General features: G+C 42.6%; 1 protein-coding gene across 1 annotated transcript; it reads right to left on the bottom strand.

Moving 5' to 3' along the window:
• Positions 1-9005: 9005 nt before the first annotated feature.
• LOC112264631 (zinc finger DHHC-type palmitoyltransferase 18) lies at positions 9006-23219 on the bottom strand. Its single transcript, XM_024441366.2, has 8 exons — positions 21731-23219; positions 20182-20342; positions 14467-14616; positions 14011-14148; positions 13446-13497; positions 13118-13220; positions 12451-12563; positions 9006-11619 (listed from the first exon to the last, which is right to left on the bottom strand). Exons 1-8 carry the CDS (start codon positions 21964-21966, stop codon positions 11400-11402), a joined length of 1173 nt encoding a protein of 390 aa, XP_024297134.1. The 5' UTR covers positions 21967-23219; the 3' UTR covers positions 9006-11399.
• Between the last annotated feature and the right edge of the window lie 33 nt (positions 23220-23252).

Raw genomic sequence — 23252 nt, forward strand, 5'->3', positions numbered from 1 at the left:
CCCTGTCATCTCAGATTTTGAAAATATCCTTTACAGCCAAAGCAAGACAAGCATTTGTGTAAGTTTATCGATAGCATTATGCCTAGCTAACAGCAGGCAACCTGGTCACGAAAATCAGAAAAGCAATCAAATTAAATAGTTTTCCTTTGATGAGCTTCGGATGTTTTCACTCACGAGACTCCGAGTTAAATAGCAAATTTTTGTAGGCGAAATAGCTCCGTTTGTTTTTCACGTTTGGCTGAGAAATCGACCAGAAATTGCGGTCACGACAACGCCGAAAAATATTCCAAATTAGCTAGATAATATCGACAGAAATTAGATTTTTCTCAGGCTTTCGCCTGCAATATCAGTTCTGTTATACTCACAGACAATATTTTTACAGTTTTGGAAACTTTAGAGTGTTTTCTATCCTAAGCTTATATGCATATTCTAGCATCTTGTCCTGACAAAATAGCCCGTTTACTTTGGGAACGTTATTTTTCCAGAAATGAAAATACTACCCCCTAGTTACAAGAAGTTGGGATCGGACCCGTTTTTTCTATTTTTCGCCAAATCTAACTGCCTGTAGCTCAGGACCTGATTCACTCAAGTTTGTGAAAATGTGAAATTAATGTAGGAGAATATAACACATTAGATCTGGTAAAAGATAATACCTACAAAAAAAACATGCATTTTTTTCCCATCATCTTTGAAATGCAAGAGAAAGGCCATAATATCATATAGGAGTTTAGGCACAATTTAGACTTTTGCCACTAGATGGCAGCAGTGTCTGTGCAAAGTTTGAGATCCAGTGAAGTATTGCAATACTGCACAATATTTGTGTCAAGTCATAAATCTGACTGTCCTACTATTACTCCGACCCTTGACTTCGGCCATGTCATTTACAAAATAGGCCTCCAACAAGAAAATTGGATGCAGTCTATCACAGTGACATCCGTTTTGTTACCAAAGTCCCATATACTACCCACCACTGCGACTTGTATGCTCTCGTTGGCTGGCACTCGCTTCATATTCGTTGCCAAACCCACCAACTCCACTGACTCCAGGTCACCTTATCTCAGCTCACTGGTCACCATAGCACCACCCGCCCATAGCACTCGCTGCAGCAGGTATATTTCACTGGTCACCCTTAAAGCCAACTCCTGCTTGGGCTGCCTTTCCTTCCAGTTATCTGCTGCCAATGACTGGAATGAATTACAAAAAGCATTGACGCTGGAGTCTTATATTTCCCTTACTAACTTTAAGCATTAGCTGTCTGAGCAGCTTACAGATCATTGCACACACAGCCCATCTGTAAATAGCACACCCAACATCCCCATATTGTTTTTGCTCCTTTGCACCCAAGTATCTCTACTTGCACATTCATCTTCTGCACATCTGTCACTCCAGTGTTAAATTGATAAATTGTCATTATTTCACCACTATGGCCTATTTATTGCCTTACCTGCCTAATCTTTTAAAAAGCCACTTAGTCTTTCTAGTCACGGCGGTAGGGTAGCCTAGTGGTTAGAGAGCTGGTCTAGTTACTGAAAGGTTGCAAGATCGAATCCCCGAGCTGACAAGGTAAAAATCTGTTGTTTTGCCACGGAATAAGGCAGTTAACCCACTGTTCCTATGCTGTCATCGAAAATAAGAATTTGCTCTTAACTGACTTGCCTAGTTAAATACCAATAAAAAATGTGTGCATATTAGCAACACCTGTCCCGGTATAGGGACACCAATCCTGTAGAGGTTTTAAAAGGACAGCTGAATAAACTGATTAGCATTACTTTTAAAAAGGCTTCATGCCCCAAGTCTCATTCAGTTGCCAATGAATTGAAGTCCTGTGATGCTGAGTGTCAGTTGGATACAAGCAGGTTTATTCATGTGTCACGGAAATGGTTTAGTGAACCACACTAAATGATGTGTGATGAGAGTAAAGTGACCGAGGCATCAACTCAACACGCGAACACAGTCTTGTGTTTTTTATTACCTTTACTTAACTAGGCAAGTCAGTTAAAAACAAATTCTTATTTACAATGACAGCCTACACCGGACGACGCTGGGCCAACTATGCGCCGCCCTGTGGGACTCCCAATCACGGTTGGTTGTGATACAGCCTGGAATTGAACCAGGGCGTCTGTAGTAAAACCTCTAGCACTGAGATGCAGTGCCTTAGACCGCGGCACCACTCAGAAGCCTCGGGATAGCTGATAGGCCACTAGTTTTGGGGGTTGAGGGGTGTCAGAGCGAGACTGAATGGATCACAATAACATCTCTGACTTCCACCAAGTTATACAGTGAGTCTGATACGCTTATTGTTTTGGGCAACCCTTCTATAACCCTCTGTTAGCCTGTATTTCCAGGGCATTAACCTGGCTTGCCGGTTCAACTTGAGCTACCATCTCATTCTTCTAGTAAGCTAGTTAACTAAGGAGTGGACCCTCTAATGCCACACTGGTGTCAGAAGGGGGCAATGTAGCAATCCTCACTGTGTGAGCCTCATTACAATTCCCACCGAGTGAGTTAACCTTATTGGCACGATGCGTAGGGTGTTTGCCTTTCACGCCAGCAACCGGGGTTTGTTTCCCTGCCACACAGATTTGCTATAGTATCATTATCGATAAAGGACCTGAACCCTGGTCTTCTGCATTACATTACATTGGGGTGGCAGGTAGCCTAGTGGTTAGAGTGTTGGACGAATCCCCGAGCTGACAAGGCAAAAATCTGTTGTTCTGAACATATATCTGAACTCACCCACTCACATGATAGAGCAAGCGGGTCGCTACAATACTCGTGTGCTGTCAGGTGTGTGTGAGACCTGGAGTGGATCAATTACAGTGTTTCACCAATAATCCCTCATCAGGATCCTCCAGTGAAGAGGTACTTATTTACTGCTATGGGTGGCAGTATTGAATGGTACTCTATTTGTAGCATGGACCAGTGGAAAGGGAATCACTGTAATTGTCTGCAATCATTCTATTCACAAACAATTGATGTGGCTACAAAAATCACTGAAATAGGACACAGGTTATCATCATCATCATTACAGACACTGTAACCTGTTATTAGGGTTGGTCAGCAATAGTTCCTGATTGAAAACCAGACTTATCAAATCAGTGATCTTATCATATCAATACAGAGGTATGACCCCATGCCAGATAGATTGTAAAAGTAACCAGTGATGAAATGTTGTGATCTGCAGCCTAAGACGAAGATAAAAAAGAAAACATCTCATAATCAGCTGAAGTGGGGATCTCCCTACCTACATGCCTGATAACGCTCTCTTTATGTCATGGCACTGTAATACACAGACTTGGGATGAAACAAGCCATCCTGGTGCTAGGGGCTCAATTCCCTCAGGAATCACATACAACTGTGTGCCCTTCCCGTACTGTAAGATGTTTCGGATGAAAGTGTCTGCTAAGTTCTAAATATGATAGCTGATCCTAGCTGCTGTCGCTCCATAAACGGGTTTGTTCTTCTTCTTAAACGAGACGGAAAGCTATGGCTTCAGGCTGCCAACCTGACATTCCAAGGCAAACATACTGTACATACACAGGGAGAGGGTAAGGGTAGGACCCTGTCAAACATACATGTGACCTGTGTAACCCTCAACGTCATTCAGACAGCTCAGGCAAACTACAATTAAGGGACATGTAGGGGCCTGTTGCTGAAGGAGGAAGAATTATCAATTTCATCTTTTATTGTGCAACACTCTCCACAATTCAGTCAGCCTACATTGTATTTATTATAAAATGGACAATATAAGCACTGACCATCTGTTTGAATTGCTTAATAATGATGTAGTGTAAAACTATAACAATCCGAAGGGGGAATTGTGCATTCATGTCGAAATAGAAACAAACAAATACTCTTAAGAAAAGACCATGTTTCCGTCACTACTTCACTAGCAAACATTGTACTCATTCTGAGAGCTCTTTTGTAAGTGTGTAAACATGTCAAATCTAGATTTGGTTGTAACTGTCACCATCTGGTGGTCTTGGTGTGTAACACGCGAAAAGAGTGCATCAATTCAAGTTACTGTATGTCACACAGGTTATAAACACACAAATTGACAGGTTTCTGAAAATATATCAATAATATTGAACAAAACTAAAGAGCTCAAAAGACCAACCATTCTGGATCCAAGATTAACATAAAATAAACCATTATCAAGTCATTGCTTTTTAGTCAGAAGTTTCATTTTGAGAGGAACATTGGCTGAAATAACAGAAAAAGCTCTTTAGAATACAATTTGAAACCAACCTCCACAGTGCATTGTTTTGCCCTTCAATGACCACCGATCTACAATATGTCTAAGATGCTGTGATGAAGGGAAACACTTTTTAAAATACAGAATATGCAGTGACTTCACTTCTCTATTGAGAACACAGTAGGTCCATGTGGACTGCAGGAAATGGAGTGTCGGTGTTAAGTGATCAGTGTGTAACCTACTACTCAGTGAAGTCATGTTTCATGCTCAGTTCATGGGATTTTATGTGCAGGTATAGCAGGGGTAGGTGTAACGAAGTGGATCAAGAGTACTTAAAAAGGTAGGCGACATTAGTTTGGATGCTAGTCTAGTGTTTTGCCTGCCAACCATAATAACCACCATGTCTGTATGAGGCTCGGTAGTGCTGGCTAGGTCTCTTCTGCTTGTGTCAAAAGAAGAACTAAGTAGCTACACAAGTTCACTCCACAAAACAGCAGCTCTTTCCCTGTAAACAAAAGGAGCTATTCAGATCAATTAAATTGAGGTTTGTGTGACCGATATAACTGTTCACGTCACATTCACCCGCTCACTGCATCCTCACATAGCTGGTAGCGCCCTCTGCTGATAGGAAGCTGTACTGTCTCACTGGCAGAGCTTAGAGCTGTGAGTGAGTCAGTGCAGCGCGGCAAAGCTTTCCTTCTTCTGTGGTCCTCTGCCCATGAACCATGACTAGGCCCCAGGCCTGGAGAGATGGGGGGCTGACGTTGCAAGCCGGGTTGGAGATGTGTAGAGCGGCCTGCTTGCTGCTGAGCGAGAGGGGCAGAGTGAGAGAGCGAGAGAGGGGCAGAGCGAGAGAGGGGCAGAGCGAGAGAGGGGCAGAGCGAGAGAGGGGCAGAGCGAGAGAGGGCAGAGCGAGAGAGGGGCAGAGAGAGCGAGAGAGGGCAGAGCGAGAGAGGGGCAGAGCGAGAGAGGGGCAGAGCGAGAGAGGGGCAGAGCGAGAGAGATAAGGGGGAAGACCGGAAATAAAAAAGACGGTTTGAGGAGTTGAAAAAAGACTGCGTGAGAAACAGCTGAGCAGAAAATAACAGAAGCAAGAACAGTTGGCTCAGCTGAAAGCAAAAAAGGAAGCAGAGTTTAAGACCAGAAATCCCCCCCAAGGATTCTCCTCTGAAACAATTCTGTCATTTATGCATCAAGAGATTTAAAAAAAGAAGCAGGTGTGAAGACAATCGCTGTAAGCTATTAACAATTTTACTGCATGAAAAGGTTTTGGATCTTTGTCTGGTGTGAACGCCAAAGGTATTGGGACAGTGACAGTTTTGCCTGTTTTGCCTCTGTACTACAGCATTAGATTTGAAATGACACTATCACTATGGAGGTTAAAGTGCAGAGTGTCAGCTTTCATCTGAGGGTACCGTCATCCATATCAGGTGACCAGTTTAGAAATTGGGGACTAGGGTAATTGGGACAAATACACTCAAGTGTATTTTGGAATCACTTATTGTAAATAAGAATGGAACATGTTTCTAAACACTTGTATATTAATGTGGATGCTACCATGATTAAGGTGAGTCTTGAATGAACGGTGAATAATGTTGAGTGAGAAAGTTAGATGCCGCACAAATATCATACCCCCCCAATGCATGCTAACCTTTCACCGTTACAATAACGGAACACAGCAAAGTCCAGACAGTTATCCTCCTAGTGTGGGGGGTGGTGATGGGACATTCAGTACACACACAAATACAGAGAGACACATTACCAGCTGACACTATGGAATAGGCACACAGCGGTAAGACTGTGTGACAAGGACTACATAGGAACTAGAGGTCGACCGATTAATCGGAATGGCCGATAGGTAATCTGCATTTTTGGACACCGATCACGGCTGATTACATTGCACTCCACGAGGAGACTGCGTGGCAGGCTGACTACCTGTTATGTGAGTGCAGAAAGGAGCCAAGGTAAGGTGCTAGCTGGCATTAAACTTATAAAAAAATAAATCTTAACATAATCACTAGTTAATTACACATGGTTGATGATATTCCTAGTTTATCTAGCTTGTCCTGCGTTGCATATAATCGATGCGGTGCCTGTTAATTTATCGTTGAATCACAGCCTACTTCGCCAAATGGGTTATTTAACAAGCGCATTCGCAAAAAAGCCTTGTCGTTGCACCAATGTGAACCTAACCATAAAGATCAACGCCTTTCTTAAAATCAATACACAAGTATATATTTTTAAACCTGCATTTTTAGTTAATATTGCCTGCTAACATTAATTTATTTTAACTAGGGAAATTGTGTCACTTCTCTTGCGTTCTGTGCAACAGAGTCAGGCTATAATGCAGCAGTTTGGGCCACCTGGCTCGTTGACAACTGTGTGAAGACCAACTTCGCCAAACGGGGAATGACTTAACAAAAGCGCATTTGCGAAAAAAGCACAATTGTACCTAACCATAAACATCAATTCCTTTCTTAAAAATCAATACACAGAAGTATATTTTTTAAAACCTGCATATTTAGTTTAGAGCTAGGCAGAATACTGCCCCCTTTGGAGGAATTGCGTGCCCATAGTAAACAGAAAAATAATCTGCCCAAAATTGCTAATATATGCATATAATAATTATTATTGAATAGAAAACACTCTAAAGCTTCTAAAACCATTCAAATTATGTCTGTATGTAAAGCAGAACTCTCAGGGCAGCCATTCTCCCAAACTCTCTCTTGTCATCAAGAAAGTTGGGCCAACTTTGACGTCATCGCCCCCACCCTTCCCAACCAGCTACGGATCTGGGAACAGTTTCTCTCTCTTCAGCGCTATGTCTCCTTTCAATGGGGCGCTTCATTGTGAAAATCGCGCGCTCCCTCACCCTTTGGCGGGAAGAAACCTTCGGGTCACGCGAAAATACATGTACTCACATGCGCGCATCGCGTCTAGATCTCTCTTTGTTCCATGATTCACCAAACGATGTCAGTTTATCTGTTCGAGCTGAGAATTGTTTTGCACGTCTAGAACATCCTAAAGCTTGATTCTGCACTTAGTTTGACCAGTTTAGTCGACATATATGTAATTTTGAAGTTTTGATGCGCAACCCCTAGAATTTTGGCTGCATTTCAGCCGGAATTTGTCGCATTTGATAACCCACAGACAGACTTGAAAGCCAAACGCAGTTTTTGGTAAGTATGACTCCTTGCACGACTTCTGATCGAAGAACATCAAAGGTAAGGGAATATTTATGTGGTCATTTTGTGTTTCTGTGGACTCCAACATAGCAGAGTCATATTGCTAATGTATGAGCGCCGTCTCATATTATTGCCTAGTGAACGAATTCTGTAACGTTAAAAATAAATGTAACACAGCAGTTGCATTAAGAAGCAGTGTATCTTTCTAACTATATGTAGAACATGTATATTTAGTCAAAGTTGATGTGTATTGCTTGTTATCTGACGTTATCTGGTGGAGCTATCATCATTTCTCAGGACATTTGAGTAGCATTTTTTGAACATGGCGTCATTGTAAACAGAGATTTATGGATATAAATAGCATATTATTGAAAAAAACAAATGTACTGTGTAACATGTCCTATTACTGTCATCTGATGAAGATTTTCAAAAGGTTAGTGAATTATTTTAATTTTAATCCTGCGTTTGTTGATTCCATATTTTATTCAACATGGCTATTCAAATTAGCAGTGTCTTTGGTGGTGGTTTGACATAAATATGTGCTATGTTTTCGCCGTAAAACATTTTAGAAATCTGACTTGCTGGCTAGATGAACAAGGTGTTTCTCTTTCATTTGAGCTATTGGACTTGTTAATGTGTGGAGGTTAAATATTTCTAAGAATATTTTTGCATTCTGTGCGCCACTGTTTCAGTTGAGGGGGGTACCCCTTGGGGAACCTGTACCCTTAACACGTTAAAAGAAATCCAGGTTAGCAGGCAATATTAACTAGGGAAATTGTGTTACTTTTCTTGCGTTCATTGCATGCAGAGTCAGGGTATATGCAACAGTTTGGGCCGCCTGGCTTGTTGCGAACTAATTTGCCAGAATTTTATGTAATTAGGACATAACATTGAAGGTTGTACAATGTAACAGCAATATTAAGACTTATGGATGCCACTCGTTAGATAAAATATGGAACGGTTCCGTATTTCACTGAAAGAATAAATGTTTTCGAAATGATAGTTTCCGGATGAGACCATATTAATGACCTAAGGCTCGTATGTGTGTGTTATGTTATAAGTCTATGATTTGATAGCGCAGTCTGACTGAGCGGTGGTAGGCAGCAGCAGGCTCGTAAGCACTCAAACAGAAAATTAGTGCGTTTGCCAGCAGCTCTACGCTGTGCTTCAAGCATCATGCTGTTTATGACTTCAAGCCTATCAACTCCCGAGATTAGGCTGGCAATACTAAAGTGCCTAGAATAACATTCAATAGTCAAAGGTATATGAAATACAAATGGTATAGAGAGAAATAGTGATAACTACAACTTCATACCTGGGAATATTGACATCTCATATTAAAAGGAACTACCAGCTTTCAAATGTTCTCATGTGCTGAGCAAGGAACTTAAACGTTAGCTTTTTTACATGGCACATATTGCACTTTTACTTTCTTCTCCAACACTTTGTTTTTGCATTATTTAAACATGTCATTTATTTATTTAATTTAATTATGTATTATATTAAGTTAAAATAAAAGGTTTCATTCAGTATTGTTGTAATTGTCATTATTACAAATAAATCAAATTGGCCGAAAACATAAAAATAAAATTATGTATGTCTATTGAGAACAACTCATTTGGGAATAAGTGCATTTATTTTATTTTTTTAAATGCAATGTTTAATACAGTACATTTCAGATGGACTTAATATATTCCAAAATGACAAATATTTAAAAGACAAATAAAACAATGTAAAAGCATAAGAAACCAGTAAGAGATGAAGACTGGAGGGCAGCAGGTACCCGAGCAGTTAACATCTGTTTAGAATACACTACAACAAACCACTGAACCCTACTGGCTCCTGTAAGTCGCTCTGGAAAAACAACATCTGCTAAATGACTAAATGTAAAAATGTATGCAGCTTCTGTCACGTGACCATTACATTATGCTTTGACACACAACTACACTAAAAGACTCACGTCAGAGATAAATACAGACAACATTGAGGAAAGTGTCCACACTCCGTAAACAAAGACAATTCCATGCGTGTCAATAAAACATTCCCCGACTCTTTCTGCTGACCAACTGCATGTCAGTGTCCAGATTGAGAGAAATGAAAACAGCACTTGGGTACAGGCATGTGTTTGTTACAGGTACATTCTCAGCAGTAACCACTTCCATGACCAACCATGTGTTACAGGTACATTCTCAGCAGTAACCACTTCCATGACCAACCATGTGTTACAGGTACATTCTCAGCAGCAACCACTTCCATGACCAACATGTGTTACAGGTACATTCTCAGCAGTAACCACTTCCATGACCAACATGTGTTACAGGTACATTCTCAGCAGTAACCACTTCCATGACCAACATGTGTTACAGGTACATTCTCAGCAGTAACCACTTCCATGACCAACATGTGTTACAGGTACATTCTCAGCAGTAACCACTTCCATGACCAACATGTGTTACAGGTACATTCTCAGCAGTAACCACTTCCATGACCAACATGTGTTACAGGTACATTCTCAGCAGTAACCACTTCCATTACTACCATGTGTTACAGGTACATTCTCAGCAGTAACCACTTCCATGACCAACATGTGTTACAGGTACATTCTCAGCAGTAACCACTTCCATGACCAACATGTGTTACAGGTACATTCTCAGCAGTAACCACTTCCATGACCAACATGTGTTACAGGTACATTCTCAGCAGCAACCACTTCCATTACTACCATGTGTTACAGGTACATTCTCAGCAGCAACCACTTCCATTACTACCATGTGTTACAGGTACATTCTCAGCAGCAACCACTTCCATGACCAACATGTGTTACAGGTACATTCTCAGCAGCAACCACTTCCATGACCAACATGTGTTACAGGTACATTCTCAGCAGTAACCACTTCCATGACCAACCATGTGTTACAGGTACATTCTCAGCAGTAACCACTTCCATGACCAACCATGTGTTACAGGTACATTCTCAGCAGTAACCACTTCCATGACCAACCATGTGTTACAGGTACATTCTCAGCAGTAACCACTTCCATGACCAACATGTGTTACAGGTACATTCTCAGCAGTAACCACTTCCATTACTACCATGTGTTACAGGTACATTCTCAGCAGCAACCACTTCCATGACCAACATGTGTTACAGGTACATTCTCAGCAGTAACCACTTCCATGACCAACATGTGTTACAGGTACATTCTCAGCAGTAACCACTTCCATGACCAACATGTGTTACAGGTACATTCTCAGCAGCAACCACTTCCATGACCAACATGTGTTTTGCTAAAAAGTATAAATACTGAACATAGTCTATGGTCTAACTCCTTCTGTGCAAAAATATATATAATATGCAAACTCCCAGCAGACAAGACTGAGCCCTTGTATCCTTAAAGTAAACCAAGGTTAGGTCATCTTGTCTGTATATTGCTTGAGTGTAAACAGCAAAAAGGCCTGTTGGTTTGGAAGAGGCAGACAGTCTGACGGGTTGGAGAGAGCCACTACCATAAGACTGAACTAAATGGCCCAGTGGCAGTCACAGTTTGGAAACAAACATGTTCTAATAAACTCCTAGTATTTAAGTTTCTCCTGAACCTCAAAACAACAACGGCTCAACCTCTAACCAAGCTAGGAAGTGGATGAATCAGATATATAGGCTGGGTTCCTCTTTCAATGAAAGACAACACCGAGTTGCCTGGTTATAACGTTAAGGCACGGAATGACGTGAGTAACTAACGGTTGAGCTACACCCAGGTCAAACATGGCCTAGCAGGCGGTTTCACTTCCTTGTTCCAGAGATGGTCTTTTCAGCGGTAAACATCGAACAGTCTGGTGTAGACTGGGCTACCAGGAACAGGAAACACCACCATATGTAATGTCCTGAATACCAGATCCTGAACAACAGTATTACAGTACACTGGTCTGTACTGGATCCTGACCAACAGTAATACAGTACACTGGTCTGAGACTGTCATGAGAGGGTGACCCCATACACAACAGCCAGTCAGGAAACAGTGTTAGAACAGGCAACTAAACTGGGGTCTGCCAGTCAGGCTAAGGGGGGTTGCAGGTAGAGGGGAGGAGGGAACCTGCAAGGCACGGGAGGGGGGCAGCTGGGATGGCGTGGGCCCTCCTACCACTTTAATCTCCTTAGCAGCCGGCATGGGCAGCACCATCTCCATGGAAACTGTCTGCGATGACTGCTCCACTGGTACGAAGCCTCGCCTGTCAATCAAACTGACACGGAACAACATGGAGGAAACAGGTTAGACAGAAAGCTTAGGCTTCAGGGTTACATGCTGACCACACCGCTCGCGGAAGAATTACAAATGTACACACACACACACACACACACACATTATTCAATCATTGAACCCACACTGCTCGCAAGCTAAAATAGAACTTGGTTCTATTTGTGACGCTTGACATGCTGCAAGTCCCGCCTCTCTCGTCTCATTGGTTTTTAGGAGCATACACCGACGTAGGTAACTAAAATATGAACTGAGGTCCACACAACAGCCCAGTTGGTGGCGGTAATGCACCTTAAAGTTGGTTGCCAACCTCTATATAAAGTCTGAAGAAGAGGCCTGAAGGAGGAGAGATTAATAGAAACTAACTCGGTTTACCCCTTTATCTGTGGATTAATTGTCGGAGTAGAGGACCTTGTGCATTTCATGTAAAATAACAACCCAATGTTTATATCCCAGGACAAATTAACTAGCAACAGCAAGCTAGCTAAATTGCCATAAATGTTTAATGCTGTTCAACCTGTCCCCAAATGAATATAGTTGGTTTAATAAGGTTTTTGATATTTCGTGTCCTGATCGCATCTGGGGTGGGTGGACAAAAATCAACATGCGGTCTGGTCAGCATGTTAGGGTGAATTCAGTTTCCTGTTCAGTCAATTCAAGGAGTAGATAAAAATTGAATTCATGAATTGGAGAAAAACCCTTAGAACACAATGGAGTATATTTTATTCAGAAAGTAAAAAATAATAAATAAATCACATCCTAAATGGACTGACTCAAACCTTATCAAAGATCCCTTATAAACCAGGCTGAGTCTCACCTGGGAGGCATGGGTCCACAGAGTACAGAGCAGCAGTTAGTCAGGATGTTGTTATAGCTGTAGGGGTTACCGGTGTCCTCCGCCTCACTCTTCCCAGACCACGAGCCTTTGATCTGAGAACAAAAGAGACAAGATTGACCATCAGTCCTCATCCTAGACCAGTTTTAGCTCATTTGTCAGCTCATTTGTCAGGGACCAGGCACAACAAACACGTCACCACATGTACAGTTGAAGTCAGAAGTTTACAAACACTTAGGTTGGAGTCATTAAAACTCGTTTTTCAACCACTCCACAAATTTCTTGTTAACAAACTATAGTTTTAGCAAGTCAGTTAGGACATCTACTTTGTGCATGACAAGTCATTTTTCCAACAATTGTTTACAGACAGATTATTTCGCTGGGTCAGAAGTTCACATACACTAAGTTGACTAAGTTTTCCTCTCCACTCAGACAGTCCAAGCAAAATTCTTGCTTGAGAACATGCCCTTTACTAAGAAGCTATTTGCTTCTTTTTTTTACCATTTTAATTGAAAACAATCACAGTAAGATACGTAATTGTTACCCAGAAATGTGATATTGAGATTAAAACAGCTGCATTCGACCTTTAAAGTGTATTACACATATCTCAGAGGTGACAAAGACATCACACTCATTGTTATTTACTCACATCTTCATTTGTGGTCAGGTTAGAAGCAACCAGGTAGGTATGGAAGCCTGAGAGGCCCAATATGGACCAAACTGATAAGAAGCAAATCACCAGCTCCACAGCAGTGCAGGAAGAAAAGTCAAAGACAACATTTATGGTTTGAGTATCTAAATATCATCAGAGACATCAGCTGGACAAAGAGACTCATTCTTATTCTGCAATACAGCCAAGAAAGTGAAGTGAATGACAGTTTAGGTGCCCTAACACCACACTACTCAAGGCAGGGAGTGGTATTATTAGGGGATCAGGTAGGTTACCCTAGACACACAGAGTCTTGGTAAAAGGATATCTGGCTGGACTCTCTTGAAGAGCAAAAATAAGGCCTCTCCCCCCTTGTGCCCCTGAGGACAGAGAAATTGAAGATAGTTACAGAAAACCATGACAGGATAATATCAGGATCCGCTCAGCAGTTTTGTACAACATCACAAGCCAGGGCAGTGCCCAGATGTGTCGACTACGTACTCAGTGCCCAGATGTGTCGACTACGTACTCAGTGCCCAGATGTGTCGACTACGTACTCAGTGCCCAGATGTGTCGACTACGTACTCAGTGCCCAGATGTGTCGACTACGTACTCAGTGCCCAGATGTGTCGACTACGTACTCAGTGCCCAGATGTGTCGACTACGTACTCAGTGCCCAGATGTGTCGACTACGTACTCAGTGCCCAGATGTGTCGACTACGTACTCAGTGCCCAGATGTGTCGACTACGTACTCAGTGCCCAGATGTGTCGACTACGTACTCAGTGCCCAGATGTGTCGACTACGTACTCAGTGCCCAGATGTGTCGACTACGTACTCAGTGCCCAGATGTGTCGACTACGTACTCAGTGCCCAGATGTGTCGACTACGTACTCAGTGCCAGATGTGTGGCGACGCAGCCGAAGATGAAGGCTGTCAGGAAGGACAGAGAGACGATGAAGGTGTAGAAGAAACGATAGTTCCTCTTCCCAACACAATTCCCCACCCAGGGACAATGGTGGTCGAATCGCTCTGGAGGAGAGGAAGCGAGACGGGGGAAGAAAATGAACAAATATCTACAAAGGACATCTCATTGACATTGAGGCCAAGCTCTCAAGCCCCTTTCAATTGGAAAATTCATTTGTAGAAAAGTCCAAACATTTTAAGAGGCCCTGCTTTCAGAGTTGACCATCATCTTTATGGAGAGCACTAATAAATCCTCTTTATAAGACCGGCAGACTGTTCAACAAAACAATCTCAGTAACAGGCTGTGTAGTGTAGTCTAAATAATTCAGTCTAATAAATGTCAGTGTTCCGTGCTGAATGCCCCCCTCGGTCTCCGGTCCTTACCCACACAGTTGTCACAGAGGGAGCAGTGGGAGGTGCGCGGTGGCCGGAACATCTTGCAGGTGAAACAGTACTTGAGCTTCACTACCTGCTGGTTGATCACCACCTCCTTGGTGCGGGGAGGGGGTTGGTAGGTGGAAGAGCCAGAGTTATCTGAGGAGAAAGAAAGATCAAGAGACATAGTACACAAGGTGTGTATATTAGTGTGTATTACTATCCTTGTGGGTACTGTAAATCCCCAAAAGTCCCCACAAGGATAGTAAAACAAGGAACATTGTCCTATTTTAGAATTAGGGGTTAGGTAAAATAAGATGTTTAATAGAAATACATTTTAGGTCCCCACAGGGATAGTAAAACCTATGCTGTGTGTGTGTGTGTGTGTGTCCATGCTGTGATCCAGGCAGTGGCGTTAGGCCTAATTGCTGGCAGAGTGGTGACCATTAAGGTAGAATCTAAGGGGTGGCAGTCAAACAATTCAGGCTCTGTGTGATGTATGAAAGTGTGATGCCTGCCTAGCAGACCCGTAGGCTGCGTTTATACAGGCAGTCCAATTCTGATATTTTTATTCCACCAATTGGTCTTTTTGCCAATAAATTAGGCAAAATATCAGAATTGGGCTGCCTGTGTAAACGCAGCCATAGTAGCAGAAGGTTTCAGATGAGAGGCAATATGATGTATTAATAGACTGGCTCGATCGCGCCATGGCATGAGCCCATTCACAGTAAAGTGTAAGGTACTCTCAAGAGAACAACTTTGCGTCACAATGACAGCTGAATATTAGGCAGCTAGTCAGAACTAAGTATGATACTCTTGATAAGAACTTTCTGGATGTATTCATCTGGTTTAGGAAGATAGGCCTAACCAGCAGATATGTAAAACATTAGACTTAAACCATGTTGCAGAGAGTATGACACATTTTTTAAACAATTTTGGCTACTCTGAGCTGTGTGTGTGTGGGGTGTGTATTCATGGACGCCAAGGGAAGCCAGCCTTCCCCATAAAGAAATAGATATAAAATGTATTTTTCATCTCTGTGCGTTTCATCATTTTCATTCAATTTGCAAGTGGCCAGGCTGAATCTATATCTCAATGGAGAAAACAGAGCAAGGAAAACAGCACCCCTCGGTCTCAGTAGCCTGTGTGTAGCCCATGCATATGTCTGGTCAAAAAGAGTATAACTTTATGTTGCCGCCCATAGCATTGAACTCAACAGCAAAGGAAGCCAGCTAGCGTTTGGCTTCAATTGATAAAAATGGAAGCCAAACGCCCAACTCTGAATGGTCTAGGTGCAGCAACAACAAAAAAACAAGTCAAAAGGAGGCCAGTTTGGATTTGGCAAATCACATCAAAGCAAAACGTCACCGTTAGCTGTGTCCTGCAGTAGCTAGCTATGGATGCAGATATGGAGTTTCTGGATCAAAACAAGTTTATTTGAGCAGCAGCTGAAAAATCAAGAATGGGAGGGTGACTCCAAAATTGGATATTGTGCAGGGGAGAGGAGCACCTGACCTAACAATGAGAATTACAATAGAACCAGCTGGCTAGCTGGGAGCGCTAGGCTAAAGAACTGTTTTGCTTGTCATAAAACTTTTATTTGACAAGAACACACGATTGATCAACAACCCTTGGGCCACCACTGGTTTTTCTGATCTTGCAAACCTGGACAGGTCCCTTGACCATCATGGAAAATCTCAAAAACACATGGCAAGCCTGAAACTAAGCTCTTTGGTCGAGTCCGGATCAACGAGGCTCTCGGCCAGGTCACAGTGATCAGTGTCCAGAGGCACAACGAACAGCTGAATGAAAAGAGACATTCTAAAGAAACTGGTCATCGCAATGTACCTGGGACAGCAAGGAGCAAACCATTAGGGGGCATGACGATTCAGCAGCAAGCCTTAAAGATCATTTTGTTGAACTTGTCAATGCATTTGCAGAGTTCGATACTGCCATGGCTAAACACCTTGGGACAAGCACCATATTTACAAGTATGTCAAACACCATACAGAATGACATTCAGAACGTCGCCGACGTGATACAAAGTGAAACTGACAGTGAGATCAGTTCAGCACCCTTCATAGCAGTCCAGGTGGATGACACCACAGACATATCCTGACAATGTCAATCATGGCATGCTTTGTCAATGATAAGGGTGTTATATGCGAGAGACTGCTGGGATTTTCTGATGTGAGCGCAGAGAGAAACACAGAGGTGCTCACCACTGTTACACTGGAAATTCAACCGAGCAGCCGAACTCAGACTTACAACGGGGCAAGCTGCATGAGTGGTCAGTGAGGTGGGGTTCAGGAACTCGTGAAAACCCACTTTCAATATGCCATGTTCATTCATTGTTATGCCCACAAACTAAACTTAAGTTTTAGCACTGGAGACAAGCAATAGTCACGACGCAAAGATTTTTTTGGACATCCACTGACAGTTTCAAACACTTTTTTTACCCTGTCATGCAAACTGAGGTTGACAATACCAGTCAGGTACTGAAGGCTGTGCCACTCCTTGGAACTTCAAAAGTAGAGACGTGCACGCTGTGCACGAAGGACAGAGATCATTGGATATCGTTTATGATCGGATCATTACTGAGCCCGGCTAGGATAAAGATTTGATCGCCCAGAGCAATGCACTGAAATTGAAGGACTTCATTTTTAAAAAAGACACCGTTTGTGGCAATTTTTGGACTCACAGAATCACCATTTCAGGCCCTGCAGAGCAAATCTCTTGACCGAAGACATTGTGTACTGGTTGATAGTACAGTGTATGCCATCAGAAGTGATGACATTTCAAGGGACATATGACAACACTGTCCAGACTGTTAGAATGGAAGATGAGACACCGCCGTGGCTGGGATGACTATGAGCATGGACTCAACCACCGGGACAACGCTGACGATGACCCAGGCTCCCTGGACAGATACCGATGACTGCACTTTGAAATACTCTATGGAATCATACTACACATGACCCAGAGGTTTGCTGACATGAAGAGCCTAGACTTCTTCCGTGTTCTTGATCATGGGTCATTCCCTGAGTACTCCAAGCAACAGGGGTTTCCTGACAGAGTACTCACACATCTGTTCCAGGCCCTTTCTCTGACAACCAGAGGTTGAAAAATGAGCTGCAGGTAGTCTATTGCTGATGCCTCCTTCCACATACCACCAGGTGAGCTGCTGCAATCACTTGGAAAAATGAACTGAGCACCACTTTACCGGAGGTATGGAAGCACCTGAAACGGATGCTCACCATCCATGTTATAAATACATCAGCTGAAAGGTCATTTCCCTGTCTGAAAGGGAATCTAACCTACCTACGGTAGCTGTGGACGAGAGAGACTCACACATTTGGCAAAAAAGTCAATGGAAACATGTGCTGCATGAACGCAAGTCCAGCAGAATACTGTATGAAAACAGATTTGACCATTTTGCCAGCAGGAAAGTGAGGGTGGCATTCCTTTACAGGAATGTAGGGTGAGTCAACATGTTTCTCTTTTTGCACACTCACAGATTGATCAGATGGAATAGTTTGTGTTTTTAAAAATTGCCATTGTATTAGACTAGGCATTTACCTTGTGTTGTTGAAAATGTTTTAATGGTTTCTGTTTTCATCTTTGCCGTAAGGTGAACAATGTCTATATGCTTACAATTTGTGTACCATGCTATTCATTGTGTTAGCTCAGTTTCTTTCATATTTGCTGCGAGACGTTAATACTTAACTATTTATCATCTAGTCTGGACTGTGGGCATATATTCTGGTTTATTCCAAGTTGCATATGTCAATGTGAATGTGCTCGTTGAGATGCGGCCTCCGCCAGAGAGGCGCTATCCACCTGGTGGTGCTGATAGCGGAGGCCATGCTCTCTGTGGTCCTGAATCAATAGTTACACTGCTCAGTCTGTTTTAATGCACATCTTGGGGTTCCCACAGGTTAACATGACTATTCCCGGGGGGAAATTTGTTCTTAACTGACTTGCCTAGTTGAATAAAGGTCACACACGTCGACCAAAAGGTTGTTTGTATGTCTCCAATACCAGTAAAACATAATCAAAACCTATTTCACATACTTGCTGTGCTGTTCTCGCTGTTCAGTCATTTCATTCTCAACCAGGATTTCTATGGCACGCCGTTTGGGTCATTGCATGTCAAAAAAGATAGGTCAAATAACACTATTTGACCTATCAAACAACACAACAATCCAATTCAGTAGCTATAGTTGGCTAGTCCACAGTAGTGGACTTTGCGGTTAGCCTTCAAAATAAAATTATGGCATAATTCTACTATTTGTATTCACTTGCATCAGTCTATTACATACTCTTATTTTGAAGGCAAATTGCAAATTCCACTATTGTGCCTAAACCTTATTGTGGCTAGCTACACAACACATAACCCAGTCCGGTTGAGCCTCCCTAGCCAGATGAAGCTAGCTGGCTGCTTTGGGCAACAGGGTTAAGTAGATGGCTAGCTATTTATTTTCCTGAACTGAAGTTCAGTTTCAATAGGCGAACAACAAGTGGCTACCTAGCTAAGACTTACAAGGATTCCTAAATCATTACTAAGAATAATGAAAATGACTGCAGTTTCTACTGTTTTCAGGCTGGTTATATTGGTTTTAGCTATGTACCAAGCTAAAGCTAGCTACCAAGCTAAAGCTAGCTACCCCAGAAGTTGCGGTCGAACAAATTATGCTTTATTACCAACGCGGTATTGTAAACACATCTTTCGTGGCCAGTGTTTGCAGACTTTTTGTACAGCTTTGACAGTGCTACTGTATTATTATTATTTTTTACACGCAAAGACCCAAATGGCGTTCCATAGTATGTCATGAAGCTAATAGCAGTGACACTATTACTGTGTAACTCCGGTAGGGCAAAATCGGAAAAATAGCGCACATTGTAGTGTGTACCGATGCTCGACCAGTCGGCGAAAGCCAACATCACCCAAGACAGAGAACGGTTGGTTGTCAAGGGCAATGAATTCCATTATCTTGTCCATTAATGGATTTCGGCTTTAAGTTGTCTCGCTGAAATGTTCTTACACTAACAAATGACTGCTGGTCTTGTTGACTGCTCGATCCACACAGCAGACATTGTGGGCTAGGTTAGGAATGCTGTGTAGCGCAACATTTTACGTGGTGTTGTTATTTTTAACATCGGCCGATACTGATTGGCATTTTTAGCTAATATCGTCCGATTCCGATATGTTCACAGATAGCTTGGCTTCCCCATTGATTTTACCGCTACTGGTGTGAATGTGAGAGAGCGAGAGAAGTTAGTGGCATCCCACTGCAATTTGGCCAGAGTGTCTTATTTTTCACACAATTAGAACAGCAGAGGCAATTAGCCCAGGGGGCTGACCACACACTGCAACAAGCAGTCATTAACAGTTCAAAGACCTCCAGCCATCCATCCCTCCCTCCCGCCATGCTCTGTCAGAGGGGACTGTGTGTGGTTCTCAAGGGAGGAGGAAGCCTGTAATTATGGAGGTTCAACCATTTGCTGGCTGAATAATGCATGGCGTCGAACAAAAAACAGGAAACTAACGTACATGTTGCTGCTACAGTGTCTCAAAACCAGTGCAAAAAACAAACAGCCCAGAATATGGAACAGGAAAACAAACACTGTCACTTGGGCAGTGTAGGTGAATAAGTGCACAAAGCTGTACAAGTTAGGGGGAAAGTAAGAATGTTCTTTCAAGTGTGTACTTGTTGCCCTTACCGATCTGCTTCTCAATGTACGCGGCCTCGTCCGGCGTGGCCCGGGGCAGGATGCCAGGGTCAGTGAAGCTGGTCTGCAGGAGAGAGATGACAGCGAACACAAAGAGAACTCCTCCAATCGCTGGGATGAACACAGTCAGGTGCTTCACCAGGAAGGGACAGCTGTGATGACAGGACAAAAAGAAGAAAAAAATACCATATTCAGCAACAATTGAAGTGGACTACCTTATGTTAAAACTAAGGTTGTGTTTACACAGGCATCCGAATTCTGATCTTTTGCCCAATTACTGGCAAAAAAAAGCTGATCTGATCAAGACTAAATAGGCTCCTTTGTGTTTGCAAACTTTCCCACACGGGGCGGCGTGCACACAATTTGGTTGCAGAAACCCCTCCCTGCTAATATGTTAACCGCTAGTTACGTATACTGCTAATTACAGATAATATGTGTGGAGCTCAAATGGTGAGCTTAAGTATTTTTTTCATTTTATTTTTACAATGTATTCCGAAAATTACTGAGCATTATCGGCACAAGATCTGGAGTGCTTCTCCAGAAGAATCACATTCAGCAATACTTAAGAGTTGCTATTCACAATATCCCAACCACGGGGGAAAACACAGGGCATTCAGACAGCCAACATGAATAAAAACTATTTACATGTTGATTATGAGTGCATTTCACACACACAACTTTTCAATTAGAAAATTGGATTATAAGTATTGTATGAATGTTCTGCTTAATATAATTGTGTCATCGTTGCCACTCAACTGCATTACACTTCAAAAACACGTCAACCAGTAAAATAGCTCTTTGGCTTGCTTCGATACCAGCTTGTCTATGAGAGTTAGCATTCTAGATAACAACTGGTGCATCTAAAAACATGGAATTTTGCAACGAACACAACCAAATATAATCTTAGGGACTGTTCAAGCAATAATCAAAACATTGTAAGCGAATGAGAATGTCAAAATATATATATATATTTTTAAAGAGCTTATTTCAGTGGCTGATTATTACATGCTGATTGATGGGCGACTACCCGTGCGTGACGTCAGTGTGTCGGGTACTGAAAATAAATATCAGAATTGGGCTGCTTGTGTAAACGCAGTGTAGCCTGCCTTCATTAAAAGGGGTCAAGATTGAGTGCAGAAACAAACAGGACACCGATTAACCACATGAAGGACTAGTTCTCATTTTCAACATGAGGAACTGAAAATGCTGTCAAACCAGACTGACACACAAATAGTACAATAGAGTTTCTCAACCACCCAGAGGGGATCTGGTTTTAGACACCTCACTTTTTAATCACCACTGTAGCATAGTCTCAGGAGATGCAACGCATTTCAGCAAGACACTTGCAGGAAGATGTAATGACTTCCTGGTATTAAAACTATTATTCTATTCCAGAATCTGCCGTGTTGTGTTAAAGTGCCAGACACAACCAAACTTACCATTGTTTGTTGAAACCTGTGCCATTGTATTCTTGGCTATGGAAAACATTATTTTGTGTCAAAGAAATGCAAAACAAACAAAAAAGAGAACTTGTACTTACTCAAATACAAAGAACAGTACGGTGGTGACCAGAATGAGGCCGAGGGTGAGTGGCAGGACACCGCTTTGTTGAGCCACGATGAACCGTCCATCGCAGTAGAAGCGATTCTTTCCGGGGAAAACTTCCCATTTTCTCCGTGCCTTCTCCTCCTCCTCTTCAACAGCTGCGGGTCGCGGCGGCGGGGTCGGATTCGGAAGTGACAGCGGTTCGATTTGTTGGTATTCGCAATTGTTCATGATTTTCGAAAAAACTGTGACTACTTTTATTTCCCCCAGTCTTGGGCGTCCGGAGCAGATGAGCAGTCACCGATATCTAGTTAGTAAGCTAGATGCCTATGTAGTTAACAGCCTAGCGCGTTGCCAGGAACATTAACTACAAACATGTTACAGCGCCGGGAAATTAGTGGAGCATGTCGCCATTGACTCAACAGCGTATCCACTATCCCGTGTATGAAAATAATGTCCCCAAAATACAGTCATTGAAGAGAACTGGACTTTTAAATGATCCCTCCGATCTAGCTAATTACCAGCTGTGTGTGACCCATTTCATCAGCAGACCGCTAAAGCTGGTTAACGAGCCCAACATGGATGAGCAGACGAGTGAACAGTAGAGTACATATCACAGCAGGTCTATTGGTACCATACCAGGGGTCTGACACGGAGTTTGATCCTATATGAGCCCACCAACTCCTACACTTCCAGACAGAAAGTAACGTCACATTTCCCGGTGGTGATGTTGACAGATGAGGGAGTTTTCGTAGCTACGAATCGACGCTAACTAACCAACTGCAGACAGTCTGTTAAACATATACATTTATCGAAATATGATTTGTTTTGGTCTTGTGCAGTCTATTAAATTCAGGAAAGCGTGCAGGTCAGGTGTACTTATATCGTATGGTCCAGCCCTATGGAGTGAGAATTTACTCCGCCCAAAATCTGCTTGCGTGAGATAAACCCTTTTTAATATGGAGGTTTACGATAGTGTCGAATTACTTGAGGCGTATTTGATCTTAAATACGTTTCTTAATGTTCAGACGGTTAATTGTTCTGATATAAGTGGATGCACGTGGCATTCCAGCAACGTTGAGAAAAACGACTCCAGTCGGGTGCGGTTGGTACATTGAGGTTATCTACTCGTGTGAGTGTCAGAGCAGAATAACTGATGGATTTACCAACGCGCAACACCCTTTGAATACAACAGGTGTCCGCGAAAGTTAGTTATGAAATTGTTGCTAGCAGCACAGTTGGTCACTAACGATCAAGATAGTATGAACACAGCTCTGCGGGGGCTGGTAAAATTGTCAGAGTGAGGGGTGCTCTCGTTTGTCTCGAAGTAGCTTGCAAGCTCGAGTGCGCACTATGGCACTCCAGATGTAATTTACGAACACAACCTCTTACCCGTGTGAACAACAGGCACAAGTAGTATCTCCCCCCTGAGGCGCTGGCCAACTGGTGGTAATGATAGCAGAGGACGCGCACACATTGCTTTCATTGTCTATGGGCTAAAGTGGTCCCACCTGACC

Source organism: Oncorhynchus tshawytscha, linkage group LG13 (assembly GCF_018296145.1).
Source record: "Oncorhynchus tshawytscha isolate Ot180627B linkage group LG13, Otsh_v2.0, whole genome shotgun sequence".
In the NCBI taxonomy this organism is placed as follows: domain Eukaryota; kingdom Metazoa; phylum Chordata; class Actinopteri; order Salmoniformes; family Salmonidae; genus Oncorhynchus; species Oncorhynchus tshawytscha.

Bases quoted from the DNA above. Each gene is read 5' to 3' on its own strand.
- LOC112264631 (XM_024441366.2), bottom strand. From the start codon at position 21,966: ATGAACAATTGCGAATACCAACAAATCGAACCGCTGTCACTTCCGAAT. The intron at 13,498-14,010 runs GTACGTAGTCGA...CTCTGTCCTCAG, and splicing joins CGCCACACATCTGGCACTGA to GGGCACAAGGGGGGAGAGGC. The intron at 12,564-13,117 runs GTGAGTAAATAA...TTTTGTTCTCAG, and splicing joins ACCTGACCACAAATGAAGAT to ATCAAAGGCTCGTGGTCTGG.